The following is a 21,481-nucleotide window of genomic DNA, read 5'->3' as shown; positions in this document are numbered from 1 at the left end:
CATGAGGTTTCTAGCGATGCATTCAGAACAATATCTTGGCAATGCCATAGTATGTATTAGTTCATCGCATCACCGAGAATCTCAATCCCCTCATCAGTAGGGATGTCTATCTCATATGACTCATCCAACACCATAACAACTTGCACTCAGGCGTATTTTGGCAGGGGCGCCTTTGGGAACACATGACCTGTTACTGCCATGCCGGTTGCAACCTCTCGAATCATATTTTGTTTCCTTCCATAAGATATAACCAATCTACGTGGTGTATCCACTTGTATGTCATCAACGGATACCTCACATTTGCAATGGAGCCAGCACTACTCGGAACAATGAATCCTGTCTGGGCAAGTAGCATGGTTGGTTCTGCCTATCGTTGACCATTGGATACTATCGGGTCAGCCATTGTTTGGCTCCTCGCATGGTTGGCCAAGAACTCTAAGAACTCCTGCTTGGCGATTTATCTCATCTTCTCTTCAAGGTTTTTCTTATAACGGTCGCGCTTCCTGTAGCTTGCTTGGTCGTTGGGGAATGCTTTACCCTAAGGCAATGTTGATGACATCCATCGAACACGCCCAGAGTGCTCCGTTGTTCCAATCGCAGCGGTTAGTTGATCTTTCTTCCTGTCAGGCCTGAAAAACCCTTCTTTTGCGCCTCAACGCTCAACGAGCTGTTTCAACCTCTCGTAAATTAGCTTTGTTGAGGGGTGTTTGAATTTAATCTTGTTGTCGGGTGTTACAATCAGAATTCGAGGGGTGTTTGAATTTAATCTTGTTGTCGGGTGTTACAATCGGAATTCGAGCTAGTACCCAATTCCTGCTGCGTTCATCCAAGCTTGCAAACTTATCCAATAAACCAGCCCTCCTCCGTTCTTGTTCCTCTCTCCTCCATTTAGCGATCTTGGCAGTGTACCCTCCCGCACCCAAGTGATGGGGGTTCTCGGCGGCTTTCATAGCCTTCGCGGTATTTTCTTTGCTCAGGGCTTTTGCTTCAGGCGTGTTCTTCTATTGTTTGAATTCTTCCCACATTTCTGGAGAAATCTTATCGAAGTCATCCCTAGCATTCTTGCCTCTGTACATATTCTTTATTAAGAGTAGACCTCCAATTTCTAAAACATCTCCCAAGGAGGCCCTCAGCAAAGTTTCTAGCAAATTTCTCTTGACCTTCAGGAAAAGTGAACCTTTCTTTCACTGTGTCCCACAATACATCCTTTGTAGTGGTAGGCACTTTTTTCCAATTACTAGTTATAATCCAGGTCTGCAATTTATCCCTAACAATAGCTCCACATATGTTCCGAAACCCTGCAGATATCCCCTCAGGTAATATGGGCTCACCTTTGGCGCCAAGCTCTTCTATTACGAGACTACCTTTTTCAGGGATCTGGTTTTGGCTTCGTTGCCCACGTTTCATTTTAGATTACTACTAGAAGTAGTAGTAGCCGAAGGTTGTGGTGCAAAGGTAAGTACCTCCTCTTCATGCAGAGTAGATGTTCTACAACATCGTGGCGGGGAATGCACCGGGTATTGGTCATCGTTCTATAGAGAAAACAATAGTTGGAGTTTATCATCTTTATGTGAATAACAAACATATCACTAGCTAGTATATGAATGTGCATGCAGGTACCAGATGATCCGCGGTTGGATCATATTCAGGGTCATCTTCATCTGGACGCCTGCGAGACCTAGGTGGACTTGGTTCGTACTAACGTGGAGTAGAATACGATCCACAATCATCGTCAGAATCCTCATCTTCCTCCTTCGAGGATTCAACATCACGTCTGGGTTGTTGTTCTCCTCCATGTTGCAATGGAGAGTTCACTAATTTGCTGGCATCTGGTTCCGCGATATTGTCATTGTTCTCATTGTTTTCATTGTTCTTGTTGTTGTCCATCGCTCTTATTATGCAAATTGTGAATGCAGGATTTAATAAATAATTTAAATTCTATTATCATTCATATAAAAAAATATAGTTAACAATATTCTAATTTCTATCGGAATCCCTATCATATCAATATTTTAATTTATACCACAATGTCTACCGTATCAAAAAACAAAGTAAAAATTTGTTCCGAAATTGAGAAAACAATAGTTGATCATCGCTCTATAGAGAAAACAAAAGTTTGGAGTTTATGCCATTCAAGAAAAAGATATCACTAGTATATATATGTATGTACATGTGGGGATTGTTCCTATCAAAACATATAGTTGACAATATTCTACTTTCTAAAAAAAAAATTGTTAACAACATTTACAGCACAATTGCAATACAAATTGTATCATATGCAATTTCATATTTATTATCGTATTTACAATGCAATTACAATACTTTTACCACTAATGGAATAAAAATTAAATTCCAATAGAATTTACTTGGAAAAATGAATTTGCAATACACTAATGAATTTACTTGAAAAAAATGGGAAAAAAAACTTCTACCGGTGCATGGGAGAAGGTGCGCGGCGGAGGAGCCGGGGCCGGCGACATTCAGAGTTGGGGTGGGAGGAGGCTGACTACGCTTGGCAGGAGTAGAGGAGGCGAGGCCGGCGAAGGGAGGCACAGCAGCGCTCGGGAATGGGAGGGGCCGCCGGGGTTGGACATGAAGGGGCGCGGCGGGACGACAGCGCTCGGGGGGACGGAGGTGTGGCTAGCAGCGGCATAGGCAAAGGGTCTGGCGGCGCTCCGGTGCAGCGGAGGGGCTAGGGCCGGCGGCACTCGGAGACAAGGCAGGAGGGGACCGACGGTGCTCGGAGACGGGCCGGCACCCCTCGGTGGGAGCGGAGGAGGTGGGACCGGCGGAGGGAGGTGCGGCGGTGCTAGGAGATTGGCCAGCGCAGCTTAGTGGGAGTGGAGGGGCGGGTCCGGTGGAGGGAGGCACAACGGCGCTCGGAGATGGGACGGGAGAGGGCCGCTGGCAGTGGACAAACAGCGGCGCGCGCGAAAATTCCGATGCAAAATTTTGGCAGCCTATCGGCGTGTTGAGATTTCGCACCGGGACTTGGGAAAAATTTCGCCGCGCCGAGCCTTATAGTGGAGGCCCTCCATGCTGGCGGGCTGTATTACCGCCCACCAGCATAGAGGAGCTGTGCTGGCAGTGTGTAATACTGCCTGCCAGCACAGATTTTTCACCAAATCTCAAACAATTTTAAATAATTGCTAAATGAGTTCAAAAATATTTGAAATTTTTAAACTTGAACACAAATATTTTATAGTGTATGTAAAAATCATATTTTGATAAATAACAGAAATGTTTTGACTAGTCAGTGCACAAGTCACTATAGGTTGAAACTTCTCTTGAGTTATATGGTTGGTATGACTTGGATATCCATTTTGGAAGGAGGTACAATTATACTATCTCAAAATTGTGTGATTTATTTCTATCCATGTTGGGGTAGAATTATCATGATTGTTTGGACACATTTACAATTTATAACAACTTATTTAAGTGTAATAATGTAACCTGCTACCACATTTGGCCTAAAGCTAAGCCATTTTGTCCAAAATTAACATAGATAAAAATTCCAACACAAATTTTATCCAATTCCTCGTACTAATTGTATCTCAATGTCCACTACACATAATCACCATATAACTTATAAGGTGTTTCAACCTATAGTGACATGTGAACTAACTACTCAAAATATTTATGTTATGTATGAAAATATAATTTTTACATGCACTATAAAACATTTATTTTTAGGTGTAGAAGTTTCAAACATTTTTGAACTCATTTATCAAGTATTTAAAATATTTAAAATTTGGTAACAAAAGTCTTTGCTGACGGGTGATTAATGACACCCGGCAGCACACAGGAGCTGTGCTGGCAGGCTTCACTAGCGCCCATTAGCACAAAGGGTCTGTGCTAGCAGGCATCATTAGCACCCGCCATCACAGAGGCCTCCACAGTAAGACCCGAGAGGCCTCAAAAATTTCTAAGTCCTCACGGAGAACTACAAGCAAACGCCGTCAGGCTGCCCAATTTTTGCCCTGCCATTGAGCCTCGCCGACGCCATCGCGGCCTCCCCGAGAACCCCCGCGAGCCCCTCCCCGTCCGTCGTCGTGCCTCTCAGACGCCGCCGCTCCACCTCCCCAACTTGTCGTGGCCTCCCCGAGCGCCGCTGCCGTGGGCCCTCCTTCCCGTCTGCAACGTGCCGCCACCGGGCCGCCTCCTCAACGACTTCGTCGTGGCCTTCTCGACTCCACCGCCTCCTCCCTGACTCCTTCTTCGTCCTCCCCGACTCCACCACCTCCTTCCCGAGCCCCGGCCAGTTTTTTTTTCATTTTTTCCATTTTGTTCAAGTAAATTAATTAAGAAGAATTGCGACCTTTTTCCATTTTGATTCCATGCAATTACGTGATAAAAAATATGTTATGATTAGTTTGTATGCAGATCACACTATAGTTTTTTAGATAGGGATCGTGTTAGAAATTAAAAATTGTTACCATTTTCCATTTTTATTCCATGCAATTGCAATATCATAATAAAAATGTTCTGATTAGTTATAACAATGTTCATGAGATCTAAACCAACAATTGTAAATTTCTTCCATTATTTTGGATAATCTTTTATTCTGAGCATTTCATAAATTAATCAATTTTCAGCGTAATTATGATTGAAGTTGATGTTCGTGGAACCATCTACATCTTATTACAATTTTATTTGGATAGTTTGGGCTAACTATGGCAAGTGGAATTTCTTTTCCCCGTGGAGGTGGCATGGGACAATACATATTCGAGGACTTTCCCGCTAGTCATCCAGGACTTCACTTCCCTAATGGCGCCATTGACTTGTCAATAGGCGATCAAAGGAGCGGATCAGTTCCCAACATGGTAATATTCTTTACTTCTTTTAATTGATTTTTTTACTACATTTGAATAAATTCTAAATTTACTTACATACAATGTAGCTTATCAACCCTAGTAGAAGGCTCAAAGGTGTTGTCGAAGCTATAGATAGTACTTCTCCTGTAGTGCAAACCGATGTTGTTGCTGAACATCATTTTAAAAGAGTACATCTCTCTTTTCAAGTACCTGTTCGAGATACAGATTTCACCTCGATGTCACCAGGAGAGTCCATCCCGATGGTTTCAATTGTCACATGGGGTCAAATAGCACCAGATAGGGTAACTTTTGAGAGAACCATCGTGGAGGCCTGCCTAGAGCAGCTTAAGGATCATGGGTACTTTGTGCCACACTTGTCATATTTTCGAATAAAGCAGCTCAAGGAGGGAGCAGGCAATGTGATTGTGACTACCGAGAGGCTTTGTCGGCTTAATCAACATAATGTAATATGGAACATTCTTTTATCATTCTTTTAACATTAGTTAGGTTATATCTTTTAGCTTTCATCTTGTTATTATCATCTTTTAGGATATATTTGGTACTACCATTGTGGAAGTGAGCTTTTGTGTGATTCTGGATCAAGTCTTGGATGTGTTTGATTTGACTTACATGGGTGGAAACCTGATGTTCACCAGAGATTGGAAGTTCCAAGCTCATCTCACTTTTTATAGGCCACATCAGTTAACATCTCCATTGTTCAAGATTTATAGTAGTGTATGTGATCGTCCATGTGAAGCGAAGGAGAGTACATTCATCTGTACTCTAACTTATTTTGATTAAGTTCTAGGCTAGACGATTGGAGACCTTAACTATATTCCATATCTAAGGAAGCGAGCCGGAGTATGAAATATCTAACATGCATGGTTGTACCCCTACCCTTTTCTTATGGATTTGAACTTGTTCTCTGTAGGACCTTTAAGTATTTATGTACGAACTTGCACTATTATCAGAACTGGTTATATTGTATTGTGGCATGGATGTACCCCTACCCTTTTCTTATGCTGGCAGTCAGTTACAAGATAATAAAGTCTAATCCATATGAATAAAGTCTTACAAGATAATTAATAAGTCTTACACCATAACTAATAAGAAATGTTAATTTATCCTTTAATGATTCTTTCTTCATAGTCACTACGTAACCATGGTTTCAGGGATTTATCAATGTTTGCTTCAACATGCTTGATTCTTTATTCATGGTCTTTGAACACGTCCAATTCCTCATACTGATTGTAATCCTCAATGTCCACTACACCTTCAACTCCAAGGATCCTTTATTTTCAGAGACGGCAATGTGCTTCTTTGCATTCATAGGGTCAGTTATGTAGAATACCTGTGCGATACGCTCAGCGAGTACCCATGGGTTATCTTTGTAACCTACATTGGCTAGGTCTACAAGTGTCAACCCATAATTGTCATCTCTAACGCCATTTGGGTGTTTGACCCATTGGCACCGAAAGACAGGGATCCGAATATTCTCTCCATAGTCAAGTTCCCATATTTCCTCTATGAAACCGTAGTAAGTTATGTTCTATTCGGATGTATCAATCGCTTCTATACGAACACCACTATTTTGGTACGCCACGCTTTTGCAATCCTTTACGGTGGTATAAAATGTGTATCCATTAATTTCATATGCTTGCCATGAGGTGACATTGCTTGATGGGCCAGATGCCAACCTAGTCAATGTCACTTCATCTATGGAATTTCCTTCAAATAGCTGCATTTGGTCCTTCAACCATGATGGGAAATGACACTTTTGCTCTTTGATCTCCAAGCGACCATTACTTTGTCCACGGACCTCATTTAGGTGTTGCTCGATGAAGGGCTCCACTATTGCGAGCTGTTGTAGACCGATTGAATGTGCTTTCTCCAATTGCTGGTTGTCCTTGTCGATGAATCTTTTCATTCCAATGGTACCTCTCCCGAACAATTTGCCCTCCTGTCGAGATTCCGGTAAACCAATAGCTCTCTTATCTTTTATGTAATCTATGCAGCAATCAATACTCTCTTCTGTATGGTAGATCTTAATCATGCTGCCCTCTGGAAAGATCTTGTTTCTCATGTATCCATTGAGAGTCGACATGAACCGTTCGTATGTCCACATCTAATGGAAGTACATAGGCCCTAGTACAATTATTTGCTGGACCATGTGGAGCATGAGATGCTCCATGATATCGAAAAGGATGGAGGGAAGCACATCTCGAGCTGCCCTGAGTTTCCGACACAAACAGTTGAAGCCTAGCCAACTCGACACAATCGCCTAGACATCATCTAATGGATCGTTACTAACCCTCCTCTTGACGAACGTCCCTTGGTTGTGATCGTGGTGTAAGTATGGAGCATCCTCTTTGGCTAACATGATGCTTGGGTCAACCTCGACTGAAAATGGAGGAAGATCATCGAACTGATCATAATCTTCTAAAATGTCAGTCTTGTCCTAAACTCCAACAATTTTTCTTTTCCCTGGAATAACTATGTGGCTCTTTGGCTGATCATCTGACTTATTAGCACCCTTCCTTATTGGTTTGCTTGCCATGTCCTTCATGTAGAAAACTTGAGTCATGTCATTGGCTAGGATGAATGGTTCGTCTCTGTATCCAATCTTGTTAAGGTCCACTATTATCATCACATAGTTGTTTGTCGTTACGGCTCCTTCAATAAGTTTCACCCATTGGCACCAAAACAGAGGGATTTTCAAAAGTTCATAGTCAAGTTCCCATATCTCCTTAATGACACCATAGTATTTGTCTTTTTTTTCATTGTTGTCTATTGCATCGATACGGACACCACTATTTTGGTTTGTGCTCTTTTGATCTTGATCTCTGGTGTAAAATGTGTACCCATTTATCTCGTATCTTTGGAATGTCAATACTGAAATAGATGGACCCCTAGCCAACCATGTTAGTTGTTGTTCAATCATGTTATCACCCATCAATCGCCGCCACAACCAAGAGGCGAAAGTGTCAATGTGATGACGTGTAATCCAGGCCTCAATCTTCCCTTATCCTCCTCCGTACATGGAGTGACCAGGGATGATTGCTGCAGGACCGTGAAGTGTGCTTTACGAAATGTATCCTCATCAATGTCCATCCGAGCTTTCGTCCCTAGTGTGCCCTTTCCCTTCAGTCTCCCCTCATAGCATGATACAAGGATTCCAATCGAACTCAGGTTGTCCATAAAGTCAACACAAAACTCAATGACCTCCTCTGTTCCTATCCCTTTGCAATGCTTCCTTCCAGACTGGCACGGTTACAAACATACTTCTTCAGAATTGCCATAAACCACTCAAAATGGAACATATTGTGTAGAAATAAAGGACCGAGGATAAAAATCTCTTCAACAAGGTGGACTAGAAGGTGGGTCGTGATATTAAAGAAGGTAGGAAGACCATCTCAAAGCTGACAAGGCATTGCACCATATCATTCTGCAGCTTTAGTAGATTAAGGAATGCACATAGCTTCATGATTGTTATTCTCACATTCTCTGGAACAATACCCCTCAGTGCAACAGGCAGCAATTGTGTCATCAGAACATGGCAGTCATGGGTCTTTAGATTTATGAATTTCTTCTTTTTTAAAATTTACTAATGCTTTTATATTCAAGGAGTAGCTCGATGGGACCTTGATATTATTAAGCACTCAAACATGCTTTCCTTCTCTTCCTTGCTAAGAGTGTAACTAGAAGGATGCAAGTAATGCCCATTATCTCTCTTTTCTGGATGTAGGGCATCTCGTTATTTCATACATTTTAGGTCCCGACGTGCTTCAATTGTATCTTTTGCCTTTCCATATGTACCTAGGAAGCAAGCACATTCATGCAAAGATTTTTCATCAAGTGCATCACATCAATTGCATTACAGACCTGAAGGACTTCCCAATAATATAGCTCCCAAAATATAGACTTCTTCTTCCACATGGGTGCATGTCCGTCCTCATCGTTCGGAACAGGTTGGCTACCAGAGCTCTTACCAAAGACTACCCTCACATCCTTTATCATAGAAAATACACGTTTAGCGTTACAGTGAATGGGCTTAGTACGTTTTTGTTCCTCCCCTTCAAAATGTTTCCCTTTCTTTCTTAGAGGGTGCTTAGCAGGAAGAAAATCGATGATGGCCCGTATACACAACCTTCTTATAATGCTTCAAATACATGATGCAAGTATCATCTAAATAGTGCGTGCAAGCTCGGAATCCCTTGTTTGACTGTCCAGACAAATTACCAAGCACCGACCAATCATTGATGGTTACGAACAACAATGCTCGTTAAAAGTCTCCTTTTTGTCCTCATCCCACACACATACACCTTCTTCCTTCCATAGCAGTAGAAGTTCATCAACCAACGGTCTTAGGTAAACATCAATGTCGTTGCCAGGTTGTTTTGGACCTTGGATAATTATCGGCATCATACTGAATTTCCGCTTCATGCACAACCATAACGGAAGGTTGAACATACATAAGGTCATAGGCCAAGTGCTATGACTATTATTGAACTCTTCGAATAGATTGAATCCATCTGTACTTAAACCAAACCGTATGTTCCTTGCATCATTTTCAAACTCAGGAAATTCTCTATCAATTGTTCTCCACTGGGACCCATCAGCGGGGTGTCTGATCATTTCATCTTGCTTACATTCTTCTTTGTGCCAACGCATCAATTTTGCATGTGCCTTGTTTAAACGCTTCAACCATTGTACTATAGGAAAATATCACATTACCTTCGCAGGAACTTTCTTCTTGATGGCCTTCCCCTCAACATCACTGGGGTCATCTCGCCTAATCTTATAACGCAATGCTTTGCACACAGGACAAGCCTCCAATTTCTCGTATTCCTTACCCCGTAGAGGATACAATCATTAGGACATGCATGTATCTTTTGTACCTCCAAAACAAGAGGCCAAACAACCTTTTTTGCTTCGTATGTTGAGGATGGCAATTCGTTTCTCTCGGGAAGCATGTTCTTTATGATTTTCATTAACTCAAATAAACCCTTGTCAGAAACTCCATTTTTACCTTCCATTGCAGCATTTCCAGTGTGGTACCCAACTTTTTGTGCTCTTATTTGCAATCTAGGTACAATAATTTCTTATGATCATCTAACATACGCTCGTATAGTTTTGACTCCTTCACATTCTCACAGTCTTCCTTGCATCTCGCACCGCCTAACCTAGATCATCGAGAGGACCTTCTGCCTCGCCCATCTCTTCTTCAGCATCGCCTATTGGAGCATCTGCAAAAGCACTTCCTTGAATACAGTCAGGAATGTTGTAATCTTCTTCTTCATCATCATCCATCATAACTCCTCTTTCCCCATGCTTGGTCCAAACAAAATAGTTAGGCATAAATCCAGAACGGTATATGTGGGCGTGAATAGTCTTTTTGGATGAGTAATCCTTCTTATTTTTGCAATTCCTGCATGGACAACAAATTTAACCGGATGGCGATTTGTTGGATTCTACCTGATCAAGAAAATCACACAACCCATTAATGTACTCCATGGAACGTTTGTCTGCATTGTACATCCATTGCCGATCCATCTACAAAATATTACACATGGATTGATTTTTGAAGTATAAGCAAATGAATTGAAATATTTAATCTAATTTTTCTAAGTATATACACATGGATTGGTTTTTGAAGTATAAGCATATGAATTGAAATAGTTAATCTAATTTTTCTAAGGATATACACATGGATTGGTTTTTGAACTATAAGCATATGAATTAAAATACTTAATCTAATTTTTCTAAGCATATACACATGGATTAGTTTTTGAACTATAAGCATATGAATTAAATACTTAATCTAATTTTTCTAAGCATATACACATGGATTGGTTTTTGAAGTATAAGTATATGAATTTAAATACTTAATCTAATTTTTCTAAGTATATACACTTGAATGAGTGAAATCCCCAAGAAATGGTCACAAATCCGGCAGCACCTCCCCTATGGTGCCATGGATAGAGTGAAGCTCGAGCTATGGTTAATTATTTTTCTATTTCTGCAGTATATGAATTAGTTGGAAATTGTAGGAAAAATGTTGAATTAGCTATAGAATATTGAAAATTTCTTGAATTAGAAAGAAATGAACATTATTTCCTACAATTTGATAACGTAATTGCTGAAATAACCGATACAAGTACCATTAAACTCAAATGTTGCTGAAAGTTTAGATAGAAATACACAAATTATCTCTATGTACCACAATTTATCTCGCTCACATTTGCCATAATTTATTTATCTCATGTTGAAAAAGTACTAAACTATTAAATTATTCTTCTAACCTCATATCAATTTCTTTCACTAGTACGGATCATAGCATTCAAAAATTTGTAGTTTATTCTACAAATCACAAATATGAGCTCTAAATAACACATTCATATAAATGAAAATTTTTCCCATTGTACCTTAGTTTTAAAAATCACAAATTACTCTAGCTCTAAAGTATAAAACTTAGTATACTAACCATGTATCAAGGGAGGATGAAGTTTCTAACCTTTAGAACACTTGAATGAGTGAAATCCTCAAGAAATGGTCACAAATCTGGCAAAACCTCCCCCTATTTCGTCATGGATAGGGTGAAGCTCGAGCTGGAAGAAGAAGGAGGGTATTTATAAAAAGGAAATTAGTATCGATTGTTGCCCCCAACCGGTACTAGAGGGGGGGGTGCCATACTAGTACCGGGTTGGGGCTGCAACTGGTACTAGAGGGTACCCCTTTAGTAACGGTTGTTGCCAGCAACCGGTACTAGAGGGTGGGCGCATTAGTACCGATTGGGGGCACCAACCGGTACTAATATGCATCCTTTAGTACCGGTTGTTGCCCCCAACCGGTACTAAAGGGGTTCACGGAACGCTCCAGGCACCATCCGTTGGACCTGGTACAAAACCTCGGGATGAGAGGTCATATTTCTAGTAGGGGGATAGGAACATGATCTATGGGGTACGATGGAAACAAATAGTAGATTGGTTCATGCCGCTGATTCGTTAGTCTCTATACATGGAAACATTAGGGTGGGTACGGTGGGCAGGTATAGGAAAAGTTTCAGTTAAAAATAAACAAGTGGAAATAGGTTGAGTCATTTTCTAAAGCGTCATTTTCCCCCTTTCCAACACTTTCCCACCCCTCTCGACCTGATAGGTGGGTCCTCCATGAGGGTACGGGAAAATTGTTTTGGGTGGAAAACATTTTCAATTATTTAGGATCTTTATTGTATAGATATTTAGGATCTTTATAGATAGATAGATATATAGATAGATAGAATCATAAAACTTTCCTAATTGATTGTGCATACTCTCAAATCAAAATGAAAAGGTCCATTTTATTCCCTTCACATATCCACTTTGTCTGCTTAACCCCCGAACAAAATTTAGGCTCACCTTACTCCCCTAAACTATTTCATTGGGTACAATCTACCCCCTAATTAGATTTCTCTCTTTTCTTTCTCCACGTATGATTTGAATTTTGAGTTCAAATTTTGTGAGCAGATATAAAACATGATGTCTTATGTAAAAAAAATTATACTGGTTGTTTTCATAACGTTAAGAATACTTACTATGAAATTGATATTAGATATATGAAACTGCATGAAAAATAATTATGAAAAATTTATAAAGTATTTTTCTAACATAGAGTATCAAGTTATAAGTCAAGTGACAAAATCTGAAATTAAAACTCAACTTGTATGCGAAGAAACAAAAAAGATAAATCTAATTAGGTGGTAGCTTGGACCAAATGAAATAATTTAGAGAAGTAAAGTGAACCTAAATTTTTCTTATGGGGTTAATAAGCAGACAAAGTAAATAGGTGAGGGGAGTAAAATGGATTTTTTTCTAAAATAAAATATGTTTCATCCAAAATAAATATGTTTCGGTCTTGCTAATAGGTAAGATACAAAACTTTTAAACTTTAGTTCCCAGATCTAGGTTGGTATACCATTTGTAGAATAAACTAAAAATAATTTGAATTTCGTTTTTAAATTAAACCATAAACAAAATGATCCATCTAAATGCCCTTCATGAGGTGTGGTCCACTATCCTTGCCAAAGACCATCACTACCCCATTTTGCTCCAGCTTCACTATGTGGTCCACTCTATCTCATTGTAACCTTTCTTTTTTCCCCTTTGTTGCCCTATCTAGGGGTGGGGGTGGGGGACCGGTGGTTGCCAAGAAGTTATGCCACCATAACAATATTATTGACACAAGTCGATTTGATTAACAGTATTAATTACTTCATATTATTGACATTAGGATACTAATCTACCAAGAGAAAAATCCTAGCCATATGAGAGGAACACAACCATATTTTTCCTTTTATTTCTAATATGCACATAGAGTTATGATGGAGTCTAGTGATGATGATCAATCGAACTAGAGAGCAAAACATTCTTACTCGTGAACTTGCACGACACGCTAAGTGGGTCAGCAAGCAACTCGTGTAGTCGTGTGCAATGGTCCTATGTTTTATTGAGCATTTATTTTATTAATATCTGTACTCTGTACTTAGGGATACATAGGGGTCGTGAGATCCCTATCAGACATGCATGTGTGTGCTATGATAGGTATGACCTGCGACGTTGTCATGATGTTGTTGGAGTACGTCCAAGGATGGACTTAAAAGAGACAAGTGGGCTAGGATTTGGTTTAGACGATGTCGTAAGGGGGTGTTTGATATGAGGTGCTAAACTTTAGCAGGATTACATCGGATGTTCGGATGCTAATTAGGAGGACTAAACATGAGTTAATTACAAAACTAATTGCACAGATGGAGTCTAATTTGTGAGATGATTCTATTAAGACTAATTAATTCATCATTAGTAAATGATTACTGTAGCACCACATTGTCAAATCATGGACTAATTAGGCTTAATAGATTCATCTCGCGAATTAGACTCCATCTGTGCAATTAGTTTTATAATTAGACTATGTTTAATACTCCTAATTAGTATCCAAACATCCGATGTGACGGGTGCTAAAGTTTAGTATGGGGAAGCCAAACAGGTCCTAATTAAAGAACGAAGTAAGGAAATGATTAAGTGGACGATCACCTAAGGGGGTGTTTGGCACACGGGGGCTAAAATTTAGCCCCTGTCACATCGGATGTTTGGACACTAATTAGGAGTATTAAATATTAGTTAATTATAAAACTAATTGCACAACCCCTAGGCTAAATCATGAGACGAATATATTAAGCCTAATTAGTCCATGATTTGACAATGTGGTGCTACGGTAACCATTCGCTAATGATGAATTAATTAGGCTTAATAGATTCGTCTCGCGATTTAGCCTAGGGGTTCTGCTATTAGTTTTATAATTAGCTTATATTTAGTCATCCTAATTAGTATCCGAACATCCGATGTGATAGGGCTAAAGTTTAGCCTCTATCTTCCAAACACCCTCTAAGGCGACAGTGGCAGGGCAGAGGCTAGTGAGGCGATTGGGGAGGGGGGCACCATTGGTCGGGTGGCAAATGATAGGGCTACAGTAGTCAGGTCAACAGTGATGGTAAGAAACTGAAGATGGTAGCATAGGTGAGGCAGGAGCAAGTTACCTCTGGCCACAAAGGTAGTGGAGACCAGCAATGGTGGGGCAACGACGAACTGATAATGAAGAGGAGGTGAGGATGGGAACCGTCGTTTGTATCATGACTAGGTGAATGTAAATCAAATAAGTAAGAAATAAATAAGAAGATATGAATGGTCTAAAAAAAGAAGATATGAAAGAAAAGGAAGGAAAAGGCAAGGATAATTTCCCGTCAATATCTCTGCTATATGCTACGAAAATATCTTGTTCATTAATTAGTGGCACCTAATAAAATTTTCGTTCTTGCAGTACCATATTTGGATGGATAGTAACAAAGTCTTAATAAATATGGTAAAAAACCAAATCGAGTGTCCAATTGGCCCGTTCCTACACCGTCGGACGCATCCTGCGAACCCAACTCACCAAGACAAGCACACGCCGCGCCGCACCCGATCCTTAGGGTTAGGGTTTTAGAAAACCCCCTCCGCGTGGACAGTCCCGCACGGATCCAACGGCCCGGCCCACCCCAAGCCGACCCAACTCCTCCCGGCGCGAATCTCAGCGCCGCCCTCTATAATATAGCTCGCGCGGGCAGCGCGGCCTTCTCCCCAGCTCCGCCTCCCTCTCCCACCCGCACCCTCCCTCTCCTCTCCCTGCTCGCGCAGGCAGGCGACACAGCGAGGCTAAAACCCTAGCGCGAGGAGGCGTAGGCAGGGCCAGCGGCTTCGCGATGACGGCGCCGGCGGACAAGGGGAAGAAGGCCAAGACCGAGGCCGACGGCGGCGAGGAGAACGAGCAGATCGACGGCGCCCTCGTCCTCTCCATCGAGAAGCTACAGGAGATCCAGGACGAGCTGGAGAAGGTGAGAAGCAAGCCTATTCTTCCGCACTCTAGGCTATTTTGGGGCTTTCATTGTTGCTGCGTGGTGTGTTGCGGGTGCTCGGTACCGCCGGATTTGGCAGTGGGGTTTGGGTAGGAGCGTGGGGTTGAGTCGAATTTGGGAGGAATCGCAGCGGTTGTGGTATTGTATAATTCTCCGGGAACCGAGCGGTGCCGAGCACGGGAGGCTTGTGCTATAGGGTAATACGTGAATTAGGTTGTTGTGGGTAAAGGTAGTAACTATTATGATCTTGCAGTTTGCAGAATATTCATCAGTGCCGCAAAACGTGGCTAATTTAGTCACAGCATTTAGGTGATCTTGATGTGGTCACTATGTAGCTATTAGACGCCCCAGGGGACGTGTTCCTGAGACATATCTATGGAAGTTTAAATGTTTAGAGAAGGTGCTAAAATCGGTCAGTGTGGTGTGCTAATTTGCAGTTTAATGTGTGCGCTAGTTCCAAAATTAAACAGTGCAAACCGTGTAACATGTTCTCGTTCGTCTACTATTTCTTACATTTGATTGCACGCCCCAATATGAGTGAATTTGCTTGACTCAACTTGCTGAAAGACAGCTATTATTTGCTTGACTCAACTTGCTGAAAGACAGCTATTTTTTAGATAAAGTCAAAGAGATCGGATGTTCGAAGCCTTTACTATTTACTATTAATTTTTTGTAAGAGAAAAGTAGCACTTTCATGCTTATGTTACCATTGTTCATTGCTTACAGGTAAATGAGGAAGCAAGTGACAAAGTTATGGAGGTGGAGCAGAAGTACAGTGAGATTCGCAGACCTGTCTATCTCAAGAGGGGTGACATTATCAAGACAATCCCAGATTTCTGGCTGACAGCGGTTCGTATGCTACTCAATGCTATACGATTTTTTGTTTTTATTTGACGTGTTTAGGGACATATGATTCTAATCTATCGTGGTATGTGCTGTTACTCTACAGTTTATGAGCCATCCCCTACTCAGCGAACTTCTGACTGAGGAAGATCAGAAGGTATTTTTGTACCTTATTCCAACAATTTATCTCCAAAGTCCTTGTAATTCTTATGAATGTTGATTGGGAGTTAAAGGGGTTTTTGAGTATATGCGGTACTTCTTGATGGATGTATGTAACATAGAATTCTCTTATGATCTTTGTTGCAGATATTCAAGTACTTGGATTCTGTTGATGTGGACGATTCTGATGTCAAGGCAGGATACTCCATCCATCTTGTAAGTATAGTTTCCAGCAGTTAATTATACTTCCCACACAGCTTCTCTTGTATTTAGTTGTTTACTTTTCAACTGGCAGAACTTCTCCGAGAATCCATACTTTGAGGACACAAAGCTTACAAAGACCTATTCCTTCGCTGATGATGGAACAACCACAATAAAAGCCTCTCAGATTAAGTGGAAGGAAGGAATGGTATTGTTATATCCCCAAACTTTTCGCAACACTTGTGTTTTAGATGGAGAATTTCTAATGCTTTTTTTCAATAATATGTGAAGGGACCTGTTGGAAATGGTATCAACAAGAAGGGCGCCAAGCGCCCATTGGTAGAGGAAAGGTGTGTTGTTCATATTAGCCTTTATTATAACTATGCGACTAGCATGCTTTTGCTTTCTTTTGACTTACCTATTCCAGCAAGACTGTCAAATTCTTCATGCTGTCTTTCTTGTTTGATACTAGTTTATTATCTGTATATGCGATGGTTGATATAGTGTAATTAACTAATTAAGTGGTGCCTTCTATATTAAGTTGTTAAATGCCATTGTTTATAACACTTGGTTAGCAGGATTTCTAATCGCACACATTTTATTATGTGTTATATGTTTCTGTTTGTGTTATTGTGTAAATCTCATACTACATGCGGAGGCATTAGCAAAGTGTTGTTGGCTTTGTGACTGACCAACAAGTTGGAGTACATAAGCACTGTGTTCACGCTGTACTTGTTATTTGCTGTTTTACATATGGTTTGCATTTTTGTAGACCCATGGTTCGAGGTCACTAGCTGTCAAATACTTGTGCTATAGAAATGTATGACCTTTTGGACAAGGTACATTCAATATTGATGAACATTAACATACGTAGATTTAATCTGGAAATATTACAACTATACAGGTAGGATTTTCATAAAAGGTCTCCATTCTATTCTATTCTTTAAATTGATAACAACACTCTGGTGTTAGCAGTGAGTTTAATGTTCTTAAGGGTGTGGTGACTTGGGTATGCCTTGTCGCTTAGGCAATGCCAACCCTTGTGATGACCTAGATATGCCTTGTTTCCTAAGCTACTAAGCAGGACAAGAACCTTGAGTCATAATATCTGGAAAGCATCACATGTTCAGAATGTCATAGATTTATATAAAAATGTTCGTCTCTTGATCTGGGCCTTGTTGCATGCTTGTAATCGTTTTTATTGACATGCATGCTTGCAGTCTTGTTTGTTCCTAGAAACCCCCTACTTAGTAGCATCTATCTATATAGGTTGCACACTTGCAATCTTTTTTCTGATCTCTATTTTATTATTATGCCCTTATGTCATATTGGAACTCAAAAGTTCACTTCTTTTTTCTTCCAGTTTTTTCACCTGGTTTGGTGATACAGAGCTCAAGAGTCTTGCTGATGGTGTGCAAGATGAGGTAAAAACTCATCTGGCTTGTCTTGATAATGGCATCCGTCACTGAACTACTTAGTCCAACTCTACAGTTTACCATTTGTTTTTTTCACTATGGTTGGCTGAATTTATTTTTCTAGCTTCTTTTAGTAAAAACTGGGAATACCAAGCAAACTGATTTATGATTGTTTTTTTATCTGTTTTTTAGATGTTTAGTTTATCTGAATGCTCTTTAGTTATTTAGCTGATTTTTCGAAGACCAGAAGTTACATGTTTTTCATTCCTTGTGTGAGCGTTTTCTGAGATTTAAAATTATGCAGGTGGCAGAGATCATCAAGGAAGACCTGTGGCCTAATCCTTTGAAATACTTCAACAATGTCAGTGTTTTTGTCACTGCACTGTTAAATTCATCTCAAGTCCTTGTATCTGGTTCTTAATTTCCCTCTAATTTGCAGGAGGTTGAAGATGAGTTTGAAGGAGACGAAGAAGATGATGAAGATGTAAGATTACTATCTTATTTGCATTTTGGTTTCTTGTGATTTTAAAACAGCATCGTAGTGCTTATCTACTACTGAATCTGAAAAGTAACAACACTAAGTATGCTTGAACGTGTGCTGCCTGCATTATTAGTTTTTGGCAATAACAACACTAAGTATGCTTGAACGTTTGCTGCCTGCATTATGAGCAGATCCAAAGATTATATAAACCGAAGTTTGTTTAGGGAGGGCATATACTGTCTCAAGATTTTGTCTTTGTTTTGTTGACCAAGTTTTTCATCCTCGATGGCATCTTGTGGTTTTGCAGTTGGATGGTGAGGATGGCGAGGATGACGATGAGGAGAACTGAACCCTCAGTGTCGGATCTGGATGGATTCTGGAACAGCATGTCAGCTGTTGGTGGGGGACTGTGGCTCTGAAGGGCGGAATTATGTGACCCTTTTGCGAGATTTTTTTGGTTGCTTGACTTAGTTGGGACTCACCGTAGGGAACTGTTTAATGCCTTATGAAGTCAACCAACTTGAAAGGAGACCTCTATATCATAATCTGGTATATCTATGATGACGGCAATTTGACCTTGGTTTGGTGCTGGTGCTGCAGTCTTGTTTCGCGTCCTTTGTGCAGTTGTGCTTGTGCTTTGGTTTCGGCCTGTTGCCTTCAACAGTGTGCTTGTGGTGGCATTGGCATGCACTATCCACTGTTTGTTAGTTTGCTTGTTTTTTATGGCCGTTTGTATGGAGACCTCCACTTGTGATCCGTCTGTCCGCGTCCATTGTGATTGCGAGTCCAATGTCCTCTAAGAGGTCAAATCTTTGGGCTCTCGGCGTGCGCTACGCGCTTCGCCAGATCTGTCTTGTTATCTTATCCCTTTGAGCTCCAGTTCTGTGGTAGTAGGCTGGTAGAGCTCGCGTTTTGCCCGCATGGCGGCACGGCGCTGTCTCGTTTCGGCGCCGAGCTGCAAGAACGAATAGCGGCATCGTTTTCTACTGCCACTTTCGGCTGCCGCGCTGTGGGAGTGTGAGGTGCGCCGCTCGCTTCTCTTGGCAACTAGTATTTGTGCAGCTGTCCATTGACAAATCGGGTTGAAGCCTCCTTGTCCATTGCTATTGGATGTTGGCTCGTTGCACTATTCCATTGCCATGGTATATCGATCTTCAAACACAAAAATATACGTGGAGCAAAGAACTTTACCACACAGTACTGTCAAGAGTAATGTAAGCCTTGGCTAATGCATTCAAATGAAAGAATGGTAAAGCAGAGTGCAGTCAGAGCGGGGATATAGGTGGCGCTAGTGGTGCACTGGTGCATGTGAGAGTCTCCCGAAAGTAACAGCTAGTCAGCTAGCCAGTAGCTCTTACATGGTTACATGCCACCTAATACCGTGGATCCCATGTGCAAGACATTTTAATTCTGTACCTTTTCCTCCCTAGCTGCCTCGATTATCGAGAAGGAGTCACCGCCATACAGGACCCTGCATTTGGGCCCACATATAGCGGTGATTCAAAGGAAGAGGGGTAAAGTTAGAGGATCTCATCCCAGCGACGAAATGGTCATTAACTACGTCTCTATTTCTATCTGCTCTCATGTCTACATTGGTCAGATTCTCACGTTAACTAGTGATGCCTTTGCCCGTGGGAACACTCTAAATCTATGGACATGCTTGGTTGCACGCCGTAAATCGTCAAGCCACAGTCTTGGCTGCCACATCGATTGAAGCACCTGCATGGTTGATAAGCAAGTTTAGATGTGCCATTGAAAAATCAATGCTCACTGGTGTAGATTCTCGCCATAGGTGTGATGTCCTTTTTTCTCCTTGGAGATGCCACAATTGGCGTTGTTGGCAACCAAGCAGGTCCTACATCCTTAGCTCTAATAAAAAAATACCCACTATATATTTTCTAAAAATTAAAAAATGTAACAATTAGTTTATGACTGAACACATCATCGCGGCCCAATGGAGAAGTGTAGATTTTCTACTCTCCCCGGTGGTAAAGGTATAACTCCATGGGGATGAAAAAAAAAGAGTCCGGAATCCACCACATCACCTTTTATCCACAAGACTTATGGCCATGGCCGTTTGGATTCACGCCTACGGCAGCCCGAAGAATCTTTTGATCGTTGACTGGAAACGCCGAGCGTGTTTGGGTCAACAACCCGTCGCCGGCGTGCTAACGTCCCACGGCCTTACCCGGTTGTTTTAGTTGCGTGCGTGCGAATCGCTCGCCAATTATGTGCGGCTCGCCGATGAATTGGCGGGGCTCACGCTGGCACAATCAAAATGAGCCCTTGCATTATTGAAGATGGTTAGGTACAAACATGAACGCTAAGATTATAGTCCTTCTCAGTGCCACAATACCGCATGCCGACCTTTGATTGCTGGGAAGAAAGAATACGGATATGATGGCTAACCACATTCACATACATGTGTGGCGTAAAGCACGTGTCCCATCTGGCCATCTCATGATGTCCTGCACCAAGCCAACAAGCATATTACACGATAAGTTTCTCCTTTTTCATTCTAACATATGGAAACCAGGAAACGTCTCTTTACATTAGCTACTCTAAAGTTTCTTATATTCTTATATTCTTTACCTTTTCACATTAGAAAAGGATTTAAACTGTTCAACAAGCGAGTGTTGTTCGTTGTCATGCACCTCCAAGTAGCCAAAAAAGTTTGCCAGTATTCAACAGAGCATCCACTGCACGCTCGCCGGCCGGCATCCGCCACTGAGCACACTCCTCCTCCATGATTGGAAGCGCCAATGCAGGCCTCCGTCAAATCGTGGTCATCGTTGAAATTTCTGTTTATTTCTTCCTCTCGGGACCATCCAAGCAAACAACGACAGTAGAACGATGCTGCTCCTAACTCTTGGAACGATGCTGGGAAACTCTAGCTTCTAGGTCACGTTTTCCATTCCTTCTTTGGTTATTTTGAATGGTTTTTGTTTGTCTAACGACATTCCTTAGAATATTTTCAAATTAGTTGTTGGGATGTTTAATAAGACCCCAAATTACCGGTGATAAGGTCACAAGACTTTTGGAAGCTAGTCATTCAATTGACAAACACTTACCATACAGATTTCATCAGTGTCCAGCCTGTACATCGCTCACCAGTTTCTATTTGAGTCAAAATAACATTGACTTC

General features: G+C 41.2%; 1 protein-coding gene across 1 annotated transcript; it reads left to right on the top strand.

The window, feature by feature from the left end:
* Positions 1–14,955: 14,955 nt before the first annotated feature.
* LOC117858725 (NAP1-related protein 2) lies at positions 14,956–18,935 on the top strand. Its single transcript, XM_034741856.2, has 10 exons — positions 14,956–15,216; positions 15,964–16,086; positions 16,187–16,237; positions 16,387–16,455; positions 16,535–16,648; positions 16,732–16,790; positions 17,804–17,864; positions 18,160–18,216; positions 18,295–18,339; positions 18,644–18,935. Exons 1-10 carry the CDS (start codon positions 15,085–15,087, stop codon positions 18,683–18,685), a joined length of 753 nt encoding a protein of 250 aa, XP_034597747.1. The 5' UTR covers positions 14,956–15,084; the 3' UTR covers positions 18,686–18,935.
* The last annotated feature ends 2,546 nt before the right edge of the window (positions 18,936–21,481 follow it).

The sequence above is a fragment of the Setaria viridis genome, chromosome 1, assembly GCF_005286985.2.
Source record: "Setaria viridis chromosome 1, Setaria_viridis_v4.0, whole genome shotgun sequence".
In the NCBI taxonomy this organism is placed as follows: Eukaryota; Viridiplantae; Streptophyta; class Magnoliopsida; order Poales; family Poaceae; genus Setaria; species Setaria viridis.
Note: the sequence above shows the minus strand (reverse complement) of the source record. Positions and strands in the feature narration are given on the sequence as shown.

Coding starts and splice junctions, on each gene's coding strand:
- LOC117858725 (XM_034741856.2), top strand. CDS start 15,085: ATGACGGCGCCGGCGGACAAGGGGAAGAAGGCCAAGACCGAGGCCGAC. Junction 16,649..16,731: donor TTAAGTGGAAGGAAGGAATG/GTATTGTTATAT, acceptor TAATATGTGAAG/GGACCTGTTGGAAATGGTAT. Junction 16,791..17,803: donor CGCCCATTGGTAGAGGAAAG/GTGTGTTGTTCA, acceptor TTTTTCTTCCAG/TTTTTTCACCTGGTTTGGTG.